At 42.4% G+C, this 23,610-nt stretch overlaps 1 protein-coding gene across 1 annotated transcript; it reads left to right on the forward strand.

Moving 5' to 3' along the window:
• The first annotated feature begins 427 nt into the window (after window positions 1–427).
• On the forward strand, window positions 428–23,293 carry LOC143933986 (C-X-C chemokine receptor type 3-2-like). Its single transcript, XM_077457214.1, has 2 exons — window positions 428–555; window positions 21,486–23,293. The coding sequence occupies exons 1-2, from the start codon at window positions 529–531 to the stop codon at window positions 22,479–22,481; spliced, it is 1,023 nt and encodes a 340-aa protein (XP_077313340.1). The 5' UTR covers window positions 428–528; the 3' UTR covers window positions 22,482–23,293.
• Window positions 23,294–23,610: the final 317 nt, after the last annotated feature.

Genomic DNA, 23,610 nt, shown 5'->3' on the forward strand with positions numbered 1-23,610 from the left:
GACAACCCATGAGCTCCTACTGCTCACCGCACTACCTGCACATTACAGCACCTTGGCTGGAAGGCATTGCCACATCTCCCTTACAGCTTGGACCTCTCTCTGAGCAATTTCCACCTGTTTGGACCCCTAAAAGAGTTCTTCAGAGGTCAGCATTTCAGCACTAATGACAAATTGAAGCAGGCTGTCCTAGGATGGTTCAGGTGTACTGACAAATCTTTCTATGCCAAAGCTTTCCAGGCATTAGTTAAACGCTGGATAAAGTGTATACAATAAATGTAGCAGGCAGTTTCCACTCCATAAAATGTATTTTAATATATATACTCAAAAGTCCCGATATGACTTGAACGCCCCTCAAGTTATTTGAACGTTTGAAGAGTTTCTACAGTTAACCACTTCCCCCTCTTATAGACAGTCCCTTCTTCTCATAATTTTCATAATTCTCAGACTTAAGCCTTACAAGCTTTGAAGTCCTCACTACTTATATTGCAACCAGATTGGAGGATTCCATAATCTATATAATATTGCAGGATGACCTCCTTAGCATACGATTATGATGTAAGTATTACTAACACGTGTCTTATTAAAAAAAGGTATTTAAATAAAAATTGCTCACACTGCTCAAGATCAGGGAACATTTTAAAAAATCGTTAAAAAAAAATCAAAATATTCTGCAACAGTTTATTAATTTATTAACATTTTTGTAGCAACATGTTTATAGCTTGTTTATGCTAAAATACGTTCATATGCATTACAGTTTCATTAAAGCTTAACACTCATTTAAACACAAACTCACACATTAGTAGCAATATTTATTATGCCAGCACAGGCTTTTGAATGATCCTTTGTAGCCAATGGAAAATAATAGAAATGTTCTCAAGGCTTTCGTTTACAGCCTTTGCTGCTGCGTACAAATGTTTACAGAACAAGTATTATTATTCCATGGGAGGTATTGCAATTACAAGTAGAAATTCACAAATGTTTTTTAAAAAATTCTCAATTTAGTGTAAAGAAGAGGAAAGGTGAGAGAGAAAAAACATACACAAAGTCACAGCACCAAACATAATCTTTATTGAATGTTGTAGTAAAAATACTTTAAGCACCTGCACAACTGAAGAACAACAACTTGGGTAATAAATTATGTTATGTATAAAAATTTCTCCTATTTTGTCTACGGTTCAGTCTTTGCACAAAAATATTTAAGCATCCTGGGTACCAATAATGCCTAAATGTAAATGTAGTTTTTTTTTTTTTAATTAAGGGGAAAAATAAGGATTTCAATTGGTAGTACTGAGGCTGATTTTGTAAGGAGTTAAGAATCTTAAATTGTGTGAATATTTACTTTATGCAATTATGTGAAAAGAATCAATGCATTATTGGATATTCAAAGTGAACAGGAATTTGCTTTTCATATGAATAAACATTTGAACTTAATACTATTTGAGTGAAAATTCTCAACTCCTTCAGTAAATCAGCTGTTTTCTGATTTAAAAAAAAATGTCCTACAAATGTAAAAATAAAAAATAATTTTATACGTTTGAAAAAAAAATTATATATATTACAAATTTTATTCTGCAGCTTATTTGATTTACCACTAAACGTTTAGGCTTGGTTCCCACTTATGCAGTTTAACCTTGGTTCTTTCTGCAGTGCTTTTTGCGCTTTTGTAGACACTATTTTACTGTGATTTGCTTTTTGCATTTTTTTTTTTTTTATGGGGGTTTTAGGTTGCCCAATTTGTTGTTGAGCAGATAAAAAAAAAAAATGGTGGCAACATCATTGCAAAATTGCTGCAAAAATGCACTACATGCTTTTCTGCAGTTAATCCATTGAAGTCAATTGAACCAAAAAAAAGCACCGTTTTGCATTTAAAACATAGATGTGAATGCATCCCATAGGAAACCATATAAAATGGACTGTAATGCATTTCTGCAAAAAGCACAAAAAAGGCATATGTGTGAACCAAGCCTAAGGGTCCATGCACACTAGGCAACTGAAAAAGATACCAGAACATTTGGCAGAAAAAGGCACACAATGCTCATTTTTACACTATAATAAATTTACACAAATGCTAAACGTGCCTAAATGTTGTGTCTATGCACGTCAGGCTTTTTTTCTGCCTGAACACTCTGAAAACCGTGCTTGTGATTTTTTTTTTTTTTTAAAGTCTGTTAGCGCACCTCCTCAAATATGCTTGTGAATGACCAAATATGCATAGACACATAGGCTAACGTAGAGCTGCTTTTACAGGTTGTAGATATGTCCAGTGTGCATGTGGCCTAAATGCATATTCTCAGTAAAGTTTTTACTGGTAAAGTAATTTAATGTGAAGTTATATACAAATTAAATAAGGGCTGTTTTATATATGTATTTTTAACCTTGAACACAACACTGCAAACTGAAATTAACAATAAAGTGAATGCAAACATACGCAATACTTACATACTAAGGGAACAAAAAAGGTTGCAAATAAGTAGCTAAGGTAAAAAGAACAAAATTGGGTTACTGGCGCTAAATAGCAGAGACTTCTTATTAAAAAAGGAGCTTTTGCATTGATCCTTAAGCCTGGGTTCACACTAGTGCATGCAGAACACCGCATGTGATTCGCACAGAAATCGCACCACGCTCCTGGGCACATCACATGTGATGTCTGTGCTGTTCGATTTGAGCCATACATTTTGTATGAATGAACGTATGGCTCAAATTGCATTGTATCCGCAACAAAATGGTTCAGGACCCTATTTGTCTGCGCCTGAATCACATTGCATGGGTGTTCAGTGTTCCCATCCATGTGGTGTGATTCTGGCAATCACACTGCATTTTCCAATCTGTTTCGGGGTGTCAATAATTTAACATTGACACCCGCAGCAGATAATGTTGATGCCGATGCGATTGCTATGCGATGTGAGGAAACACAGCGAATCTTGTGCGATTCCCGCATCAGTGTGAACCAGCGCTCAAGCAGAAACCACACTGATTTCCTCCTGCTTGCACATTGGGATTCCGGCTGTCAGGTTAGCTGTGAGTCTCAATAGGAACATGCTTTAATGTAAACAGAAGGGCGAAAAAGGAGGAACATTTTTAATTCTGCTTGAGGATATAGAGTTTATAATACATTTTCTTATCTATGTTAGGCTGGGTTCACACTGCTGCGGTGATGAGATCGGATGTGATTCGCACCGCACTGCAGTGCAAATCACATCCGATCTCTTGTGCGATGCGAGTTCAGCCATACAGATAGTATGGCTGAATTCGCATCGCACCCGGCCCAAACTCGCACAGGACCCTTTTTTTGGTCCGAACAGCAGAATCGGATCGCATGGGTGTTCACACCATGCGATCCGATTTCTGTCCCAGTTAGCAGATCGCACTGCGATATGCAAACTGATCTGGGGGTGTCATTAACGTTTCACTGACACTCCCAGCAGTTCGCATAGGGCGGTGTGAACTGCCGCCGGGAGGTATGCGATGCGGGAACCCTCAGCGGATTTGCGGCGTTCCCGCATCGCTGCAATGTGAACCCAGCCTTAAGGACAAAAGATTATATTTAAATGTTATATTTAGATAAACATTAAAATATTACGTAATAATATTTCATATTTATAGTTTCTGCCAGCTGGACTAATTACAGATTTACCAGGTTAGCTGTACTGCTTAGCTGAAAATGCCTGTTCTTTAATAGCTCATGGCTCAAACAACTCAGTAAGTCTCTTCCCTCATTCTCTACTTTCTTTTCTGCTCTGTTTTTACAGAACCAATAAGCATTTAAGTTACAGAGAGAATCTGAGCGCAAACATTTTCTGTTGTGATCTCTCTTTAGCCATCCCATAGTTCTCTGTGACCTAGCATTTTGGGTGCATCAATTAATCAATTCAGCCCCGGAAGGATTTGCCCCCTTCCTGACCAGAGCATTGCGTCCATTTAACTGACAATTGCGTGGACGTTACACCAAAACATAATTGACATCCTTTTTTCCCACAAATAGAGCTTTCTTTTGGTGGTATTTGATCAACTCTGTGATTTTTATTTTTTGCGCTATAAACAAAAAAAATAGAGTCAAATTTGAAAAAAAAGCAATATTTTTTTACTTTTTGCTATAATAAATATCCCCAAAAAATATATAAAAAGTTTTTTTTTTTCCTCAGTTTAGGCCGATATGTTTTCTTCTACATATTTTTGGTAAATATATTGATTGGTTTGCGCAAAAGTTATAGCGTCTACAAAATAGGGGATACATTTATGGCATTTTTATTAGATTGTTTTTTTATTATTATTAATGGCAGTGATCTGCGATTTTTATCACAACTGCGACATTGCAGCACACACATCAGACACTTTTGACACTATTTTGGGACCATTGTCATTTATACAGCGATCAGCGCTATAAAAATTCACTGATTACTGTGTAAATGACACTAGCAGGGAAGGGGTTAAACACTAGGGGCGATCAAGGGCTTAATTGTGTCCTAGGCAGTTATTCTAACTGTGGGGGGGGGGGGGGGTAGGCTCACTACAACATGACAGAGCTCACTGCTCCCAATGACAGGGAGCAGTAGATATCTGTCATGTTGCTAGGCATAACAGGGAAATGCCTTGTTTACATGGGCATCTCCCCGTTCTGCTCCATGACATGATCATGGGACACTGGCGGACATAATCCACCGGACCTGCAGGCACAGTTGCGCAGTATGCCAGCAGCGCGTCCACTAGCCCCGCAAATTAAAGGGGACATACAGGTACGCCCATTTGCCCACTGCTGCCGACGACGTATATCGGCACAATGCCTATTTATAGAATGAAGATGTTAAATGTGTATAAACATGCATTTAAAAACATACCCAATTGATTAACTAAAATAGGTGTGACTCAGTCATTTAAGTATCCCTTTATATAAAGTCCTATGTTTAGGAGTATATATAATATAAATAAAAATGTATTGCCTTCAAGTAAGTAGGCACCCTTAAAGTGGTTGTAAACCCTCCCCCACAACTTTGTCCCATGTAAATCAGCATAAAAAAACCCTAATGAACACTGCTTGTAGATATCTCCTTACTTGCTTAGTATTGTTGTAATTCTTTTTGTTCTTTAGAATGATGTCACTGAGCATGCCCAGATCTCCCCTGATTTACTGCACACTCTCTATGTGCTTATCTATCTGTTATCAGGACTTCCTACGGCACACAGCACTGAAATCCAAGGAGGCTGCATAATCACTCAGAGCTTGCTCATACACCCCATGTGACCATGTGACATCACATGCAGTGTAAAGCAGGGCATGGGACAGCATTACTGCAGTCTTATCAGCTGGAGCTGATAGGACTCACACAGGCAAACACTATATAATCAGTCGGCACAAGTAAATACTATGAAATAAAGCAAGTCAGCTATGAACAGGGAAGCAGGGTTGTCATAGAAATGGATTGAGAAGGAGGATTGGTTAACAGTACAGGAAGTGCTCAATGTAAGGGTGGAAATACACTCCACTGTGGACTCAGAAAACAATACTTAAGATGGCGCTGCCTTACCCCTGGAAGCAAGTTTTTTAAAGTTTCTTTAAACATTAAGTAATATGCAATTTGGGCTGGATTACAGTGGCTATATATTGACTAAATGAAAAGAAGCATCAGAGTGGGAGAGTTTACTTCCTCTTTAAGGTGCTACATTACTTTTGTGCCTTCATCCCCATCTCTCCACAGTTATAAACCTATATGCGTTATCAAGGGTGGCAATAATTGTGCCTTTACAAATACTCACAAACTATAAGGTCAGACGCAAGTTACTGGCCCCGAACTTGCCCCATCTAGGTTACAACTGCTTCCCCTGCATGTTCTCCTCCCCTGTATCACGCCGTGCATCTCCTCCCTCCTCTCCTCCATGATAGATGCGGAAAGGGTGCCTCAGCAGGATTTTAAAGGTGCAGGACAAATATTTAGTAGGCAATATCTTACTTTAAAACAAATATTTTTATTTTACTACAAGTAAAATCAAAGGGGTAGTGGTTATATGGGAAAAACAGAAGCCCAAATGGTAGAAGGAATATGAATGAATGTGTGGATACAAAAAGCAAAAACAGGATGCAAAATACAATAAACACAAAGAGCACAATACAGGTGAATATTCCTCCTGACGTTTCGAGTGTTTCAAACTCTTCCTCAGGGAAATGGATCAGCAAACATATAATATCAATCCTGTATCAGAGGCTCGATACGTCATAAATGCCTCCATAATTATACATAGTTAAAAACACTGATGGACCTCAGGAGAACAGGAAGGGGGGGGGTTTGTGTGCTGCCTTTTATCTCCTCGCATCCGACGAAGGAACCAGGAGGCAGAGAGAGACTGATCCTCCCTGGATGGGAGGCTCGCGACCTTGAGTGAGGAAGTGGGGGTTCACCCAACAGAGGGTGTCAATGGAGGTCCCTCGCAGAACCCGCAGGAGGTAATCTGGAAAGCCACTGAAAAATTTGTAGAATTGTATTGTGAAAAAAAACTGGTGGTGGTAAATAACGGACACAGCGCTCAGGTCGGAGCACGTCTGGCGTTTCAAACAGGCAGTGGGTCTTGATTAGAGCAGCAATGTGTGTGTCAGTGTGGCCTGAAGTCCATGCACCGTGCATCTCCTCCCTCCTCCTCCCTCCTCCTATTCCTAGGAGGTTAATCGGAATGCCTTTCCTTTTGGCCAGTCAGGTGATGGGTCTCAGGATCCGCTTCCTGATTGGCCGGGAGAAGAATAAGGTAGACAATATCAAATAATCATTTTCTACTGTCACAAGTGAGTGTGGCCGAGCCTACCCTTTTTTGAAGCCTATTAGAGCCTCTGGCTCTAATCACATGCTTAAAAAAAAATTGTAATCCATGTGTCCGGCGCCTGCATGTACATTAGGGGGCCGGACGCATGTATAAGGGGAGCGGCACCCCTTATGGACAGCCTGCCACTGAAATTGACAAAGGAGTGTGTACAGCCCCGAAATGTGTGGCCACACCCACTGAGCGCTAGTGTGTGATGTCACCCACTGTGCCTAGTCGGAAACTCCTAGCCGCTACATCGCACAGCTTCATTCATATTGCCGCCTGTCATCCAGCAGCTTCCTGGCACAGCTCTGCAAACACCAGTTGCTTCCCTGGCGAAGTCTGCAGCTACTGGCCACTTCCTTGCCGAACTTCGTTGAACAGGCAGTGGATGCTCAGTACAGTTTACTTGCTAATTACCCTGCTTAATGCAGCAAATGCATATCTGTTTTTATGCGATTTTACTTCATTAATAAACATTTGCACTTAGATAATGGCACCCTCTCTCTTTTGTCTATTGTATGTATACCAAAGCTTTCGCAGGGCCTGGGTTAAGAGGAGCTGTAACCAACACCCACTGGCTGAACTGTCTTCTACTCCATTTTAATAAGACTTGGATTCTTTTCACTGTTTTCTAAATTTTTGCATCGTAGTTGATTACTTTGTATGTATGTATATGTATATGTATGTGTGTATATATATAAATATATATATACACAGACTGCATAGGATGAAGGCACAGCCAGACTGTTCTGGCATTGTTCTGCTATAATGACCAATCGCACTGGGATCTCAAACTTAACCAGATCCCGACCGGCTCGTGTACATATACAGGGGCAGAATGACTCCCCTACACGAAACCCCGTACAGGTACAGGTTTCTTTAAGAGCCGCCAGAGGGCACGCATGCGGACCCACACACACCCGTGCTGTCAGGGGAGAAGAGACATGTTGTTTGTTCCTACGGAGGAGAGGCAACATTTCGCAGTTGCTACACAGTCCTATCCCCATACAGTTAGAACACCGTGAGGGAACACACAATTCACTCTTTGATCGCCCCTAGGGTTAACCCCTTCTCTACCAATTTAATTTACACAGTAATCAGTGCATTTTTATAGCATAAATATAAATATCAATGGTCCCAAAAATGTGTCAAACGTGTCCGTCGCAATACCGCTAAAAATTGTAGATCATCGCCATTACTAGTAGAAAAAAAAATGCCTTAAAAATGCCATAAATCTTTCCCATAGTTTGTAGACGTGATTTTTTATTTTTTTTTTCCAAGAATATGTAGAAGAATATATATTGGCCTAAACTGATGTAATTAAAAAAAAAAAAAAAAACTTTTGGGGGTATTTATTATAGCAAAAAGTAAAAAAATATATATTTTTTTGAATTTTTGCTATTTTTTTGTTTATAGCGCAAACAATAAAAGCTGCAGAGGTGATCAAATACCATCAAAAGAAAGATCTATTTGTAGGAAAAAAAGGATGGCAATTGTGTTGGTACAGCGTCAAACGACTGCGCAATTGCCAGTTAAAGCGAGGCAGTGCCAAATTGTAAAAAGTGCTCTGGTCAGGAAGGGGGTAAAATCTTCCGGGGCTGAAGCAGTTAACCTATCGGTCATATTTGCCGTTGAATGGTTAATCACAGGTATATGCAGGTACCCTTGACTGGGAAAGGTTTTGCGTTTTAGCTTGAAATGGAAAACAGTCATTTCTATATTTTTAATTAAGCACAGAAGCTTGCTGGCTTCGAATGCTGGCAAGAACTAGCTCAGCTCTGCCAGGAATTGGTTCTTTGCCATTCTTATTTACATGGATGGTTGCTTCCAAGGGCAATGTTCTAATTCTCAGATGCTGCCTAAGTAAGTGATTAGTTATTGAAAAGAAATAGAGATTAGCTCATTAGTCGGATTTTCAATAACAAAACGGGTACAGAAGTGCAGTTTCACTATGGCTTTTTTCTTTGATGTTATCACCTCCGTCAAAGAAGCCAGTTTACTTTCAGAACTGTAATTAAAGATATATAGACATGAATAGACTTTCACTCTCACCAGCTTACACTTGTGTGTAATATGGCAGGACTTATCCCGTTCATTCTAGCTCTGTTACTTAAGGGCCAGTTCACACTGCGGGTGATGCGAGGCGACACGACTTGCCTCGCCGCGATCTGACAAGTCGCCCCCGTTCTGTACAATGGAACCGTTCTGAGAGGAGCGACTCGAGTCGCTCCGACTCAGAAAAAAAGTTCCTGTACTACTTTTGGGCGACCTCGGGGCGACTTGCATTGACTTCTATACAGAAGTCATTTGCAAGTCGCCGCTGAGGTCGCGGCAAGTCGGTGTCGCCTCGCATCGCCCGCAGTGTGAACCGGCCCAAAAAATTACATTAAAAAATGCATTAAAGTCGTATTAAACCCAAAGAAAATATTTATTCTATTGCAGCTTTCCAATTCTTAGATGTAGGGCAGTGGTGTCAAACTCAATTTCATCAAGGACCATTTCAGCATTATGGTTGCCCTGTAAGGGCTGGTTGTATCTGTAAGACTAGATGTCCAGAGCACCCCCACCTTATATCAAATGTCAAGCGTGCCACCACCATCAGAAGTCAAGAGTCAACCTACCCTCCCTTACATCACAGTGCACTCCCTTACCAGGTGCTGCTGCTGGGAAGAAGATGGGAGCGGAGTTGAGAAGCAGAAAGTGCAGGGTCTGGAGGAGGACGAGAGGAGAGCTAGAGTTAGGCCTCATGCACACGAGACGCAGATGAAACCTCTGTTAAAAAAAAGCTGAAACGCGCGTTTAGAAATGCGCGTTTTGCCGCGTTTGCATGCCGCGTTTAGACGCGTTTAGACGCGTTTGCGTTTAAACGCGTTTATAAAGATAACATCGTGTAGACCCTCCCCAAGCTCTCAAAGCATTTTTTTTAACTATTTCTGCTATTTTGATCAGAGTGAGCAGCAGCAGCATAGAGAGCAGTTGTACACTTGCATTTGCCGTGTCACTTGCCACGGCACCTGCCACAAGTTGTGGATTGTCCACTTGCCACGTCACTTGCCACAAGTTGGGGATTGTCCACTTGCCACATCACCTGCCACGTCACCTGCCACAAATTGTGGATTGTCCACTTGCCACGTCACTTGCCACATCACCTGCCAGGTCACTTGCCACGAGATGTGGATTGTCCACTTTCCACGTCATCTGCCATGCCACCTGCCACAAGCTGTGGATTGTCCACTTGCCACGTCACCAGCCACATCACCTGCCACAAGTTGTGGATTGTCCACTTGCCACGTGACTTGCCACATCACCTGCCACGTCACTTGCCACATCACCTGCCACAAGTTGTGGATTGTCTACTTGCCGCATCACTTGCCACATCACCTGCCACGTCACTTGCCACGTCACCTGCCACAAGTTGTGGATTGTTCACTTGCCACGTCACCTGCCACATCACCTGCCACAAGTTGTGGATTGTCCACTTGCCACGTCACTTGCCACAAGCTGTGGATTGTCCACTTGCCACATCACTTGCCACGTCACCTGCCACGTCACTTGCCACGTCACCTGCCACAAGTTGTGGATTGTCCACTTGCCACGTCACTTGCCACAAGCTGTGGATTGTCCACTTGCCACATCACTTGCCACGTCACCTGCCACGTCACTTGCCACGTCACCTGCCACAAGTTTTGGATTGTCCACTTGCCACGTCACTTGCCACGTCAGCTGCCACGTCACTTGCCACGAGATGTGGATTGTCCACTTTCCACGTCATCTGCCATGCCACCTGCCACAAGCTGTGGATTGTCCACTTGCCACGTCACCAGCCACATCACCTGCCACAAGTTGTGGATTGTCCACTTGCCACGTGACTTGCCACATCACCTGCCACGTCACTTGCCACATCACCTGCCACAAGTTGTGGATTGTCTACTTGCCGCGTCACTTGCCACTTCACCTGCCACGTCACTTGCCACGTCACCTGCCACAAGTTGTGGATTGTTCACTTGCCACGTCACCTGCCACAAGTTGTAGATTGTCCACTTGCCACGTCACTTGCCACAAGCTGTGGATTGTCCACTTGCCACATCACTTGCCACGTCACCTGCCACGTCACTTGCCACGTCACCTGCCACAAGTTTTGGATTGTCCACTTGCCACGTCACTTGCCACGTCAGCTGCCACGTCACTTGCCACATCACCTGCCACGTCACCTGCCACAAGTTGTGGATTGTCCACTTGCCACATCACTTGCCACATCACCTGCCACGTCACTTGCCACAAGATGTGGATTGTCCACTTGCCATGTCACTTGCCACGTCACCTGCCACGTCACTTGCCACGTCAGCTGCCAAGTCACTTGCCACAAGATGTGGATTGTCCACTTGTCACATCACCTGCCACATCACTTGCCACAGCACCTGCCACGTCACCTGCCACAAGTTGTGGATTGTCCACTTGCCACGTCGTTTGCCACATCACCTGCCACGTCACTTGCCACAAGATGTGGATTGTCCACTTTCCACGTCACCTGCCATGCCATCTGCCACAAGTTGTGGATTGTCCACTTACCACGTCACCAGTCACATCACCTGCCACAAGTTGTGGATTGTCCACTTACCACACCACTTTCCACGTCACCTGCCATGTCACCTGCCACAAGATGTGGATTGTCCACTTGCCACGGCACCAGCCACATCACCTGCCACAAGTTGTGGATTGTCCACTTGCCACGTCCCTTGCCACGTCCCCTGCCACGTCACCTGCCACAAGTGGATTGTCCACTTGCCACATCACTTGCCACATCACTTGCCACATCACCTGCCACAAGTTGTGGATTGTCCACTTGCCACGTCACCTGACACAAGTTGTGGATTGTCCACTCGCCACGTCACTTGCCACATCCCCTGCCACAAGTGGATTGTCCACTTGCCACATCACTTGCCCCATCACCTGCCACAAGTTGTGGATTGTCCACTTGCCACGTCACCTGACACAAGTTGTGGATTGTCCACTCGCCACGTCACTTGCCACATCACCTGCCACAAGTGGATTGTCCACTTGCCACGTCACTTGCCACGTCCCCTGCCACAAGTGGATTGTCCACTTGCCACGTCACTTGCCACGTCACCTGCCACAAGTTTTGGATTGTCCACTTGCCACGTCACATGCCAGTCACCTGCCACAAGTTGTTGATTTTCCACTTGCCACGTCACCTGCCAAGTCACTTGCCGCATCACCTGCCAGGTCACTTGCCACGTCACCTGCCACAAGTTGTGGATTGTCCACTTTCCACGTCACTTGCCACTTCACCTGCCACGTCACTTGCCACAAGTTGTGGATTGTCCACTTGCCACATCACTTGCCACCTGCCATGTCACTTGCCACAAGTTGTGGATTGTCCACTTGCCACGTCACTTGCCACAAGTTGTGGATTGTCCACTTGCAATTGCAATTGTTTAAAATATTTTTCTAATGGTTTTTCATCATTTGCAATCATTTTTGAGATTTTTAATGTAAAAAAAAAGGTCACCTTTAAAAACGCATATAAACGCAAACGCGGCTAAACGCGGGTGCCGCGTTTAGCCGCGTTTTGCGTCTGAAACGCAGAAATTTTTGTTTCTGAACGCATTTTTTTGCTTCTGGAAAAACGAGATTAAATGCAACTGCATATAAACAGAAAAAAACGAGACTGTGTGCATGGACACATAGGATAACATTGAATGAGTTCAGGTGCAGTTGAAAAAACTGTCCAACTGCGACTGAACGCGCGTTTAACTGCGTCTCGTGTGCATGAGGCCTTAGCTGTCAGAGTCTGCTAAATGCTGAGACCAGGGGAGGCGGGTGAGGGGGTGCTCTGGCTGCACAGAGAGGTTTAGGATCTGTAGGAGGAATTCTGTCGTCCTCTCTGCTGCTGACTCCTGAGACACCGGGGGGGGGGGGCACAGCTGCAGAAGAGGTGCGAGGGTCACATGAAATGGCCTGGTGGTTGCATTTGGCCTGCGATCCTTATGTTTGACACGTGATGTAGGGCTACGTTTGATTTCTTTTTTTAGGCTTTATTTCTTTTATTTCCACCCATCTGACCAGTAAGTCTGGTTTATTTCAATAGACCAATATGTCTTTCAGATGTAGAGGAAGTGGCAGTAAACTATTTCACACCGACAGGGGTGCTTACAATGATCAGCTTTTATTCATTTATTTAAAATCTCTATCCCAAAAGGAACCAAACTGTTGCTGTAACTGCTTAAAAAGAGTCAGCTGGAGTTTAGCTTCAGTTTGTTAGTGTATCTAAACCTGCTAGTACATCTAACATTCCCCTTTGCCCAGACTGTCAATACTGCTGTCCTAAGGCACCCCCTGTGCGCCTTCATCTAAAGGCACTATAATACAGGAGGTGTGTTACTGGCCAGATTACCAGGTGAAATTAGAGGGAAAAAAGCCGAAAAAAGAAAAACGAATGCAGCCACCACCTCTGATTGATGACCTGCAATAGTTTTGGTTTTAGGTTTAATACAGCTTTAAAGGCTATTGGTTGAAAATAATGTAAACATAACTTACAAATGAATCCAAAGATCAATTGCATACACTATTAATATCAAAGCATATAGTAAGTCAAGCCATTTTTCTTTTTTAATTAAATGTCATTACTAGCAGTTTTTAGGCTTTTATGTCATTAGCATGAGTTGAAACAAGAAAAATAAATATTATCACAGATTTCATTTTTATTCTACAACTGTTCCTATAATAAAATGTCGCCATTGTGTGGGTTTTTGTCATTAAATTAGGTGACAGGCTTCTCTCTTTTAATAGCTACAGATATATTGCTTTTTGAACCTTTAAAATGAACAGGAAGTGAGAGGAAATTCCTGCAAAAAAGTGACTCCATCCGGGGGCATCTAAGTCACCAGAACTAGTGTCCCTCAATTGCTGTTCTGGGGACATTGTGATTTTTTTCTTTAACTTTTATTTTTGATGATAATGGTAAACAAGGTAAATAGAGATGGCAAATCTTCCCAACGGGGGCAGAGGTAGCAAATAAAAAAATAACAGGGGATTTGAATTATTATTCTTATAATAAATAAGAGGTTTATAGTTACCCCCTCTGTGCAGCGATTTTGCCCGGAGAGGCTCCTCAACTCTGTTTAGGTAAAAAAAACATTTAGACTTTAGAACCACTTTAAAGTCCGCAGCACTGATCAGTGTATCCTGACAGTGGGGAAGTCTTTGTTAGGATGCAATAGCTCAGCAAAGAGTATTCCCCATCCATCACAAAGGTGTGAATGGGAGAATTAGGTCAGTTTTTTATTTTTTATTGAACCCACTGGTTGAGTAAAAAAAGACTAGGGGGGGGGCTCACACTGAGCCACTGCACTTTATCCACAGAGTTATAGAGTAAATGTGGGCAGGAAAACTTACAATTATTGTACATCATTTGTGTTATTGCTACTACAGCTTTTTCTTTTTCTATCTCAAATGCTGAAAAAGCCTGGAGGATTATGAAGAACAGGGTATTTAACTGGAAAGTAAATCCTGAGGCTGCTTTCACACTGAGGCGCTTTGCAGGCGCTAAAGCGCTACAAATAGCTCCTGCAAAGCGCCCTGATACAGCCGCTGCTGTGTCTCCAGTGTACACTGGAGCGGTGCGCTTGCAGGGTGGTCAAAAAAGTCCTGCAAGCCACATCTTTGGAGCGCTGTAGGAGCGGTATATTTACCACTACTAAAGCGCCCCTTCCCATTGAAAACAATGGGGCAGCGCTGCAAACTCGCCTGCAAAGCGCTGCTGTAGCAGCACTTTGCAGGCAGTTTTAACCCTTTTTTGGCCGCTAGTAGGGGTTAAAACTGCCCTGCTAGCGGCCGTATAGTGCTGCTAAAACTACGGGAATGCGCTGCTAACTATAGCGCCGCTTTACTGCCAGCGCACGCAACACCCCAGTGTGAAAGTAGCCTAAGGCTTAATGTACACGGGACATTTTTACAACCTCTCCTGAACGATTTAACTTGACTGATAGTAACCCACGTTTAAAATTTATTCATGTTTCGTTTACAGGCGTTTTTCAGTTTTGGCTATTTTGAATATAATTTTTTTTTTTTAATTCGAACGCTTCTAAATGCGGCATGTAAACACGGCAAAATGGATGTTTTAAACGTGGGTTGCCATCTGTCAAGTTAAATCATTCAGGAGAGGTTGTAAAAACATCCCGTGTACATTAAGACTGAAAGGTAATTCCCTACACTGGTGTCCCTCTCTTCCCTGACCACTTCTGTCCACAGCACTGGTCCCTAATTGTGTGATGACTGTGCTGACAGATCTTCTGCTACTTGTCCCTGATTTAGACGTGCGGTGTTTTGAAATATATTCATACCCCTTGACATTTTCCACATTTTGTCATGTCACAACCAATAATGTAAATGTATTTTATTGGGATTTTGTGATAGACCAACACAAAGTGGCACATAATTGTGAAGTGGAAGGAAAATGATAAATGGTTATCAAAATTCTTGTGTATAGTGTGCATTTGTATTCAGCTCCCTTTACTCTGATACCCCTAACTAAAATCTAGTGGAACCAATTGCCTTCAGAAGTCACCTAATTAGTAATTAGAGGCCACCTCTGTGCAATTTAATCTCTGTATGAATACGGCTTTTCTGTGAAGCCCTCAGAGGTTTGTTAGAGAACCTTAGTGAACAAACCGCATCATGGAGTCCAAGAAACACACCAGACAGGTCAGGGATAAAGTTGTGGAGAAGTTTTAAAGCAGGGTTAGGTTATAAAAAAAAAATCCAAAGCTTTGAGCATCTCATGGAGCTCTGTTTAATCCATCATCCAAAAATGGAAAGAGTATGGCACACCTGCAAACCCTACTTAGACATGGCCGTCCATCTAAACTGAGAGGCTGGGCAAGGAGAGCTGAAAACAAATGTACCCCACACTTTTCACATATTTATTTGTAAACAATGTTGAAAACCATTTATCATTTTCCTTCCACTTTACAATTATGTGCTACTTTGTGTTGGTCTATCACGTACAATCCCAATATAATGCAATTACGATTTTTGTTGTAACATGATAAAATGGGAAAAATTTCAAGGGGAATGAATACTTTATTTTTATGAAGATCAATGACAGGTAGGCCACCAGGGGCCCCATCAAAATGTAACTACAGCCTGGTAACAACACTAACTCTACTGTATCTATTAAGGAGCAGCCTGCCTACTCTAGGAAAGAAAGTGTATTTAGACAACAGACCGTCTTCCTATCTCCTTATCTCTTTAACATACGAGGTAGGTGTTTTGAAGTGCACAAAGAGAGCTGAGGACAATGCTAACTGTTAAGAATATAGCAGAAGCAAAAAGCCTACTCGATTGACAACTTGATCAACATTTTAAAGAGGAAGTAAACCCTGATGAGTTTACTTCCTCTTTCATTCCCTGCAAAGGCAAAGCATAATGGACTACTATGCTTTGCATAGTAGCCCATTATGTGTCACTTACCTAACACAGGAGCCAGCGAAGTCACCGCTGTCCCCTGTAGTCCGGCGCATCCATCTTCTCGGTGGGGTCTCGCAGCTCCGCCGCTGTAATTCGGCGAAGCCGCGATGACGTCACTCCCGCGCATGCGCACCGGAGCCGAGACGTGCGGCAGTGCGCGGCATCTTCGTCATGGACGATGCCATGCTCAGTGGGCCTGCGCACCGCTGTCTACAGCGCATGCGCCGTAGACAGCGGTGCCCGTTTTTGGGCAAATATCTCCTGAACCGTATAGGTTTGGGAGATATTTCTTGGACCTACAGGTAAGCCTTAATCTAGGCTTACCTGTAGGTCAAAGTGGTTTGTAAGGGTTTACAACCACTTAAACATCTAACAGAAATTGAGGGAACACTCCCACCACCCCATCTACATAACACCATAAACATTTTCTGCAGTCCACAGAGGTGACATAAGCAGTTAATAACACAATTGGGACAGCACTGCAGAATTCCCCAGGACTTGCAAATTCACTTAATTTCTGGTGGGTTCAACAGATATTTTTTGCACTTATCTAACGGATATAATAAAAAAGATTCAATGGTATATATAACAGACCAAAAAAGGAGAAAATAGGAGAAGTTCATTGATAGGGTTTACATATACCTTAAACATAAAATGGGAACATATTGTTTTTTTAGCTTTCCACATAAACACACAAACGTATAATAAAAATATACAAACATATAAGTCTCCAACGTAAAAAAAAAAAAAAAACAGCCACTTTGAAGTTCAAAGTAATCTAAAATCTTTTTTCTAGTATTTCTCTACCCAAAGCCACAGCTGTGTATTTTGTTTCCTAGGTGTATAGGAGGCTGACTCATACTGAGAATCCACATGTTTTTGTAAACCCCCATACAAGGGGATAAACATCAATTTTACAAATAACCTTTCCAAAAGGGCCTTTTTTTAATCTAGTTTCTCTTTAAACCGAACTCTAGGTAAACAGCTATTTATATTGATTTATGCACGTCTGCCAGACAACACAGACTCTTTTTCTGAGTTAAAGAACATGAGCCTTAAAGTGGGACTTAGGCCCCTTCCACACCACGCCGCCCATAGCGTCGGCGGTAAAACTTCGCTATTTTTAGCGGCGTTTTACCGTCAGATTTGCGGCGCATCTCCGCTGCTAGCAGGGCGCTTTTACCCCTGGCTAGCGGTCGAGAAAGGGTTAAAACCGCCGGAAATATGCCGCAATAGTGGCGTTTTGCCAGCGGTATTACAGCGCTGCCCCATTGATTTCAATGGGGAGCAGCGGTGGAGGAGCGGTAAACACACCGCTCCTTCACCGCTCCACAGAAGCTGCTGGCAGGACTTTTCCTGACGTCCTGCCAGCACACCGCTGTAGTGTGAAAGCCCTCGGGGCTTTCACACTACAGACAATGGTGCAGCTGTTTTAGGGCGGATTGCAGGCGCTATTTCTAACGCTATAGCGCCTGTAAAACGCCTTTAGTGTGAAAGGGGTCTGAAGGCAAAACTTTATTTTTTTCATTTTGGATAGAGTAGGGAAGGGGTTATAATACCTGTCAGTTTTTTGCCATCTTTGTCCCATTGGGGAGATTTGCCTTCACTTCCTGCCCCATAGCCAAAACACGAAGTGAGAGGAAATCCCTGCAAATAGGTGAATCCATTGGCACCCCCAGGTCACAAAAACGAGTGTCCACATTGGAAGATCTTCCCTCCATTACTGTTCTGGGGACAACCCAAAATTTGGGGTTGTCTTTTATTTTCACTTTAAAAAAACAAAAAACAGATGCTTTAATCTAGCTCAATTGTATCCAAAATGAAAAAAAATATATATGTTTTGCTTTTAGTTATACTTTAAACATTTAAATAAAGGTCCATACTTTTATGTACTTTATGAATACAGTTTTTTGCCTCACTAAGGGAAAAGCTAATGGATTGATAAAAAAAAAAAAAAAAAAAAATCCCTTCTTTAGGTCTTCCATTCCTGCCTGTCAGCTCCTTCCCTGACAGAAGCCTGACTTGTGGGTGTTGATTTCAATCAGAACACAGTTATTACCATCCCCTGTTAAGTGAGTATGCCTGTCGGGAGTGCCTGTAGGAAGTATTGATGTTTACAATGACCATTTTTGTAAGCTGCCCATGCTCATACTTCCTCTCCTCTGCTATGGTATGACCAATGTCTATACCCAGCTACCCTGATCAACCCCCTGTTTGTCTCACTGCAGTTCCATTGGATCAGCCACCCAACAATTCAGTGCCATGGGTTTCCATGGTCTTGGAGGCCCAAGTACACAGCATCATTAGTTTCCCTGGTGCTGGTGGCCCAGGTACCACAACATCATTAGACCGACCGTTCTCCTAAGTAGCTCATTGTCATGCACCCTCTCCTCTACTATGCCATGACTAATTGCAATACCCAGCTCCTTTGTTCAGCTTCCTGTTTGTCTCACTGCAGCTTAGTTGGATCAGCAATCGGCAGTTCAGCTTCATTGGTTTCCATGATGCTGGTCGCCAAAGAGGTACAGCATCATTCGTTTCCATAGTTCAAGTACCACAACATACTTAGTTTCCATGGTTATAGAGGCCCAGACTGCACGGCATCATTGATCTCTATTGTGCTGGCAGACAAGTTTTCTGAACCCTAGCATTATTAAGTGGCTGATTCAGTTCAGCCACAGTGAGACAAATAGAAGTTTGAACCCCCTTAGTGAAGAGGAAGCTGGGTCTATGTGTCCATAAGAGAGGGAAGCTTACTGTAAAACTGATGCATCCCTCTCCCCCTGCATTTCTAGTGACAGCAGTTGTCTCTGGCAATTGCATGGAGACAGGCTCTGTCACTCATGGCTCATTAGATATGCATCTTCGTGCTAGCTGCTGTCAGGTTACCTTGAGGCCAGGTGACAGATGCACACCGTAGGGATCAGGAGTGCACCGCAAGGTTGTGGACCCTATGGCTGACTGCTGCAGATGGGAGTCAAGGTAATAAGGAAGGCAGGGCCGCCGGAACACCAAGATGGATCCCACCAGGGTTAGAGTGTAAGATTCCCTGGAGCGCAGCGTCTAAGAGCCAGCAGGTGTTCACCAGAGCCTCTAGTGGTGAGGATTGACTGGGCTGCAACTGGCTCCCGGTCGCAACCCCCACGGTCCCCCAGCTCATACCCACAGTAGGCAACAGGAGGATAGGGATAGTAAGGGATAAAGCCAAGGTTGGGGCCACAAGAAGACAGGGATAGTCAGGGACACGCCAAAAAGTCAGGATCACAGGCAAACAGGGATAGTCAGGGACAGGCCAAAGTTGGTAACAGAACAACAGAAGAGCACACGGCAGGTAACAGGAAGCCAAACACACAAAGGTTGATCAGCAGGGTTAGCCTGCAGTGCACAGGTTAATATAGAGTTCTCTGATAGGAGCTAGGGTGGAGTCAAGCCAGAGGATGGATTACAAAAGCAGTCAGGTGAGGGTTGGCTGGTCTCTAGAGATGAACACATGGATACAGGTAAGCAGACAAACTCTATTGCATAACCATGACAGCTGCATTATAGGTGGGTTTGCTCTGTTGGACCATGTCAGTGGTCTTGGAGACCACATAGAAAGACTGGAAGTAGTACTCAATTTACTTTTCCCTTGGAGAGACGGGGACACCAAAAAATGAAGACTACTTAAGGTAAACATTGGAGTCACTTCCATGACGAAAGCCCTCTGTTTAGACAGTGAGGGCAGCAACATACTAAGAAGTCATCATCTCTGCTCACTGTACTCTTTCAACTCTTGGCTGCATGTTCCAAGTTTGCATATGTGCATGAATCAGAACTTGATTAGCTACTGATGCTGCCCATACCTCTCCCAGTTTATGTAATTCTAGACAGGTTATGACATCAGGTTATGACATCAAGACAGATTTAAGTACTCTATGTAAAATACATTTAATCATTTTTAAAGGTGTACACAACTACCTTAAAATGTATGTATAAGCCATGCCTTGTCTTTAAGTTGTGCATGGAGTGGGGAAGGCTTCAAACATTTGTCAGGTTTTATTACTGTCTGTATCTCCCTCAGAGAGATTTGCCCTTTGTATTTGTCCCGCTGACTATTGTCAAAAATCCAAAATTGAACAGTTTTTGCCAAACCAGTGGATGAGGGGACATTTTGAAATAGGGATACCTGTTCTCATAACAACTAAGAGGGAAATTATGAATAAAAAACGTGATTAATTAACACTAACTAGCATTGGACTATTATGATGTTTTTTTTGATCACTTATTTAGAATACTCCTTTGTATAATCACGGTTTTTATCCATAATCACTTGCATTATTAGTTTATTACCCAGTGCTGCACTTTTTGTCTATTTATTTTTCTTTGTACCCTATATCGGGGTTATAATGCTTAGCTGCAGGGTATCCTTCGCGGTTTATTTATTCATTTATTTATGTATTGTTTATTTCACACCTAGCGCATTTCTTTTCTTTTTGAGGGAAATTAACCTCATTTTGAGATTTTCTCGCACTTCCTGCTGTATCACCAAAACTGAAAGCAATAGGAAATCTCCTTAGTGAGACATAGACAAAAAAATATTGGCTTGGGAAGTAGACAAAATTCATGGGGTACTGGGTCTGTTGAACAGTGGATATTTTTAGTCAGGTCTTGGGCATTGTAGAGGGAATGATTATCCTTAAGCAGCAGAAATGGTGGCAAAAAGTTTTTTCTTTGCTTGAGTAGGAATTGGGTGTGCAAGGAAGAAGGTGCCAAAAGCAGAACATATAAAATCCAGATATCATTTTATTCAGACTTTCTATCAAAAATCCAACACGTTTCAGTAGTTTAAAGGGTGTTCCTATATTAGGATACTATTGAAAGAAGTATGTACAGGACTGATAAAATTTGAGGGATCCCGAGGGGTATTCAGTATGATCACTCCATATGCCAGTTGATGGCTTTTGGCACTTTCCACCTTACATACCCAATAAATGAAAAGTAATTGAAAGGTTTCAGCTTTACATACATTTTAAATTGTGTTTTTTTTTTTCCCCATTTCGTTTTAAATGTACTAAGACTTGTTAATGTATTCTCTGCAAGGTGACATGCAGATGTTTACAGTCTATTTTACAGTCTAGTTAGATGTCATTAGTGCAGGATATTTATGAATAGTTTTGGAGAGTAACGATCATTCACAATAATCCTTTTTTTTCAATTACCCTTAACAGGAAGTTACAGCTTCACCAGAGGATGCCACTCCTTGTATGACTCTTGATTCTGTTGGCGGCTTTGCTACCTATTTCATTCCAGTTACTTATATGGTGGTTTTCTTGCTGGATCTATTAGGCAATGGACTGGTGGTGTATGTGCTAGTGGCAAAACGCTCCCCTTGGCTTCTAGCAGACCACTACTTGTTTCAGCTTGCATTGTCGGATCTTCTTCTTGGATTCACTTTACCTTTTTGGGCCTTCCAGTACAGTTTTCGTCAGATTATTAGTGACACCCCTTGCAAGATTCTAGGAGCTCTTTTTACCATAAATATTTACAGCACAATCTTTTTCTTGGTGTGCATAAGCATAAATCGCTATTTCTCCATTGTCCATGCTATAGAACTTCATAAAAAGCAGCGACCTCTTCACACAGTTTTCATTTGCATTTTGATCTGGGTGCTCTCCTGCGCTCTGTCTTGGCAAGAGTTTTATTTCCGAAAAGCTGAGGGCTCATTTTGTATGTATAACTTTCCCACAGGCAAATCTACCGTTTGGAGAGTAGGTCTGCAACTTGTTGAACTTACCATTGGATTTATTATTCCTTTATTGTTTATGGTGTTCTCCTACTCTCGGATACTTTGCACACTTCAAAGGTCCAGGCACCACCACTCCCGGCGATCGCAGTTGGTTATCGTAGTCCTCCTACTTGTGTTTATCTTCTGCTGGGCTCCCTACAAAGCTTTACAACTTATTGACAGCCTGCAACGTTTGAACGTAATTGCTCGCAACTGCTATTATGAGAAGGTCTTGGACATTGGAATGATCATCACTGAGGCTTTGGGTCTTTCTCATGTGTGCATAAACCCAATTGTGTATGCATTTGTTGGTGTTAAGTTTAGAAGAGAAATCTTAAAAATGTTCAAAAGATTCACAAACCAGATCTTTCACTCCACAGTGGTTATCTCTAGGGAAGGTACTATCTATACGGACTGCTCTTATTCTAGAATCATGTGATCATCCTCACTTACTGTCTGTCATCCTTGTTCATTTATAATGTTTGTTGGCTTGGCCTGTGTCATCATTTATCATAATGTTGACTTGACATGACTCTGTAGATATTAACAACACGTGTGCTGTAGATTGCTTTAAAATGTTGCTCAGAATTGATTTACTGATGCCATAAAACATATAGGCTTATTTTAGAGAGAAAATGCAACAGCCTATAAGCAACAAATCAACATTTAGCTTCTGCCTGCTGATGCCTGTGTTTGGTTGGTTTGTCTGGGTTACTTCACATTTCATTTTGAGCCTAACTCTTACTGTAATCTTAATAGCTCAGATAGTATCATTGTGATTTTTGTAAAGTGTACCTACATACTCTGAGAGGTTCCATTTATTATAAACCTCACTATTTTTAACTTTAAGCAAAGCAAAAAGATGGTAGCAAAAAATGAACTTGCTGCTGGAGCATGCAGTTTTCCACCCCTCCCTTTTTGATCATATGAGCTAATGGTGGAATGCTGGTCATGTGGTCTGTGCCAAAAAATAAAAAAATAAAAACAGTTTTAAGACAGAACCACTGACTTGAGGTTTTCTACAGAAACAACATGACCATTACTCCACCATTCAGACAAGTGACTTACACCAGAAGGGTGGGGATTAGGGATGCTCGAAGTAAGGTAAGTTCATAATGATCTTTGTTCCTTAAGGTTCGACATAGAAGAAGGATCTATACCAACCTGTTACGTGTTAGTTCCCCATTGCTGTGATCCCCCCCGCAAACATTTTCTAATAAATTGCATTTAAATAAAAAAATTTTGTTTGTGATCATGTGGCCCCAGGTCTTTCTCTACTGCTGGTGGACATGAACTCTCTCCCGGCCTTAGAGCTAAGGATGCTGGTGGTATGACATCACTGCTCTATGAGATTAAGCAGCATTATCAAACTTCCATAGGACACACATGGGTACATTTACTAAAACCGGTGCACTCAGAATCTGGAGCAGCTGTGCATGGTAGCCAGTCAGCTTCCAACTTTAGCTTGTTTAAAAAATGTTGGCAATAAAACCTGGAAGCAATTTACTGGGTCTACCTTAAACCAATTCCAGTGGTGGCTGGTGCTTCAGCTGGCGGGGTGGCAAACA

Source organism: Lithobates pipiens, unplaced genomic scaffold (genome assembly GCF_037356315.1).
Source record: "Lithobates pipiens isolate NorthernLeopardFrog02 unplaced genomic scaffold, aLitPip1_a1.2 Scaffold_27, whole genome shotgun sequence".
In the NCBI taxonomy this organism is placed as follows: domain Eukaryota; kingdom Metazoa; phylum Chordata; class Amphibia; order Anura; family Ranidae; genus Lithobates; species Lithobates pipiens.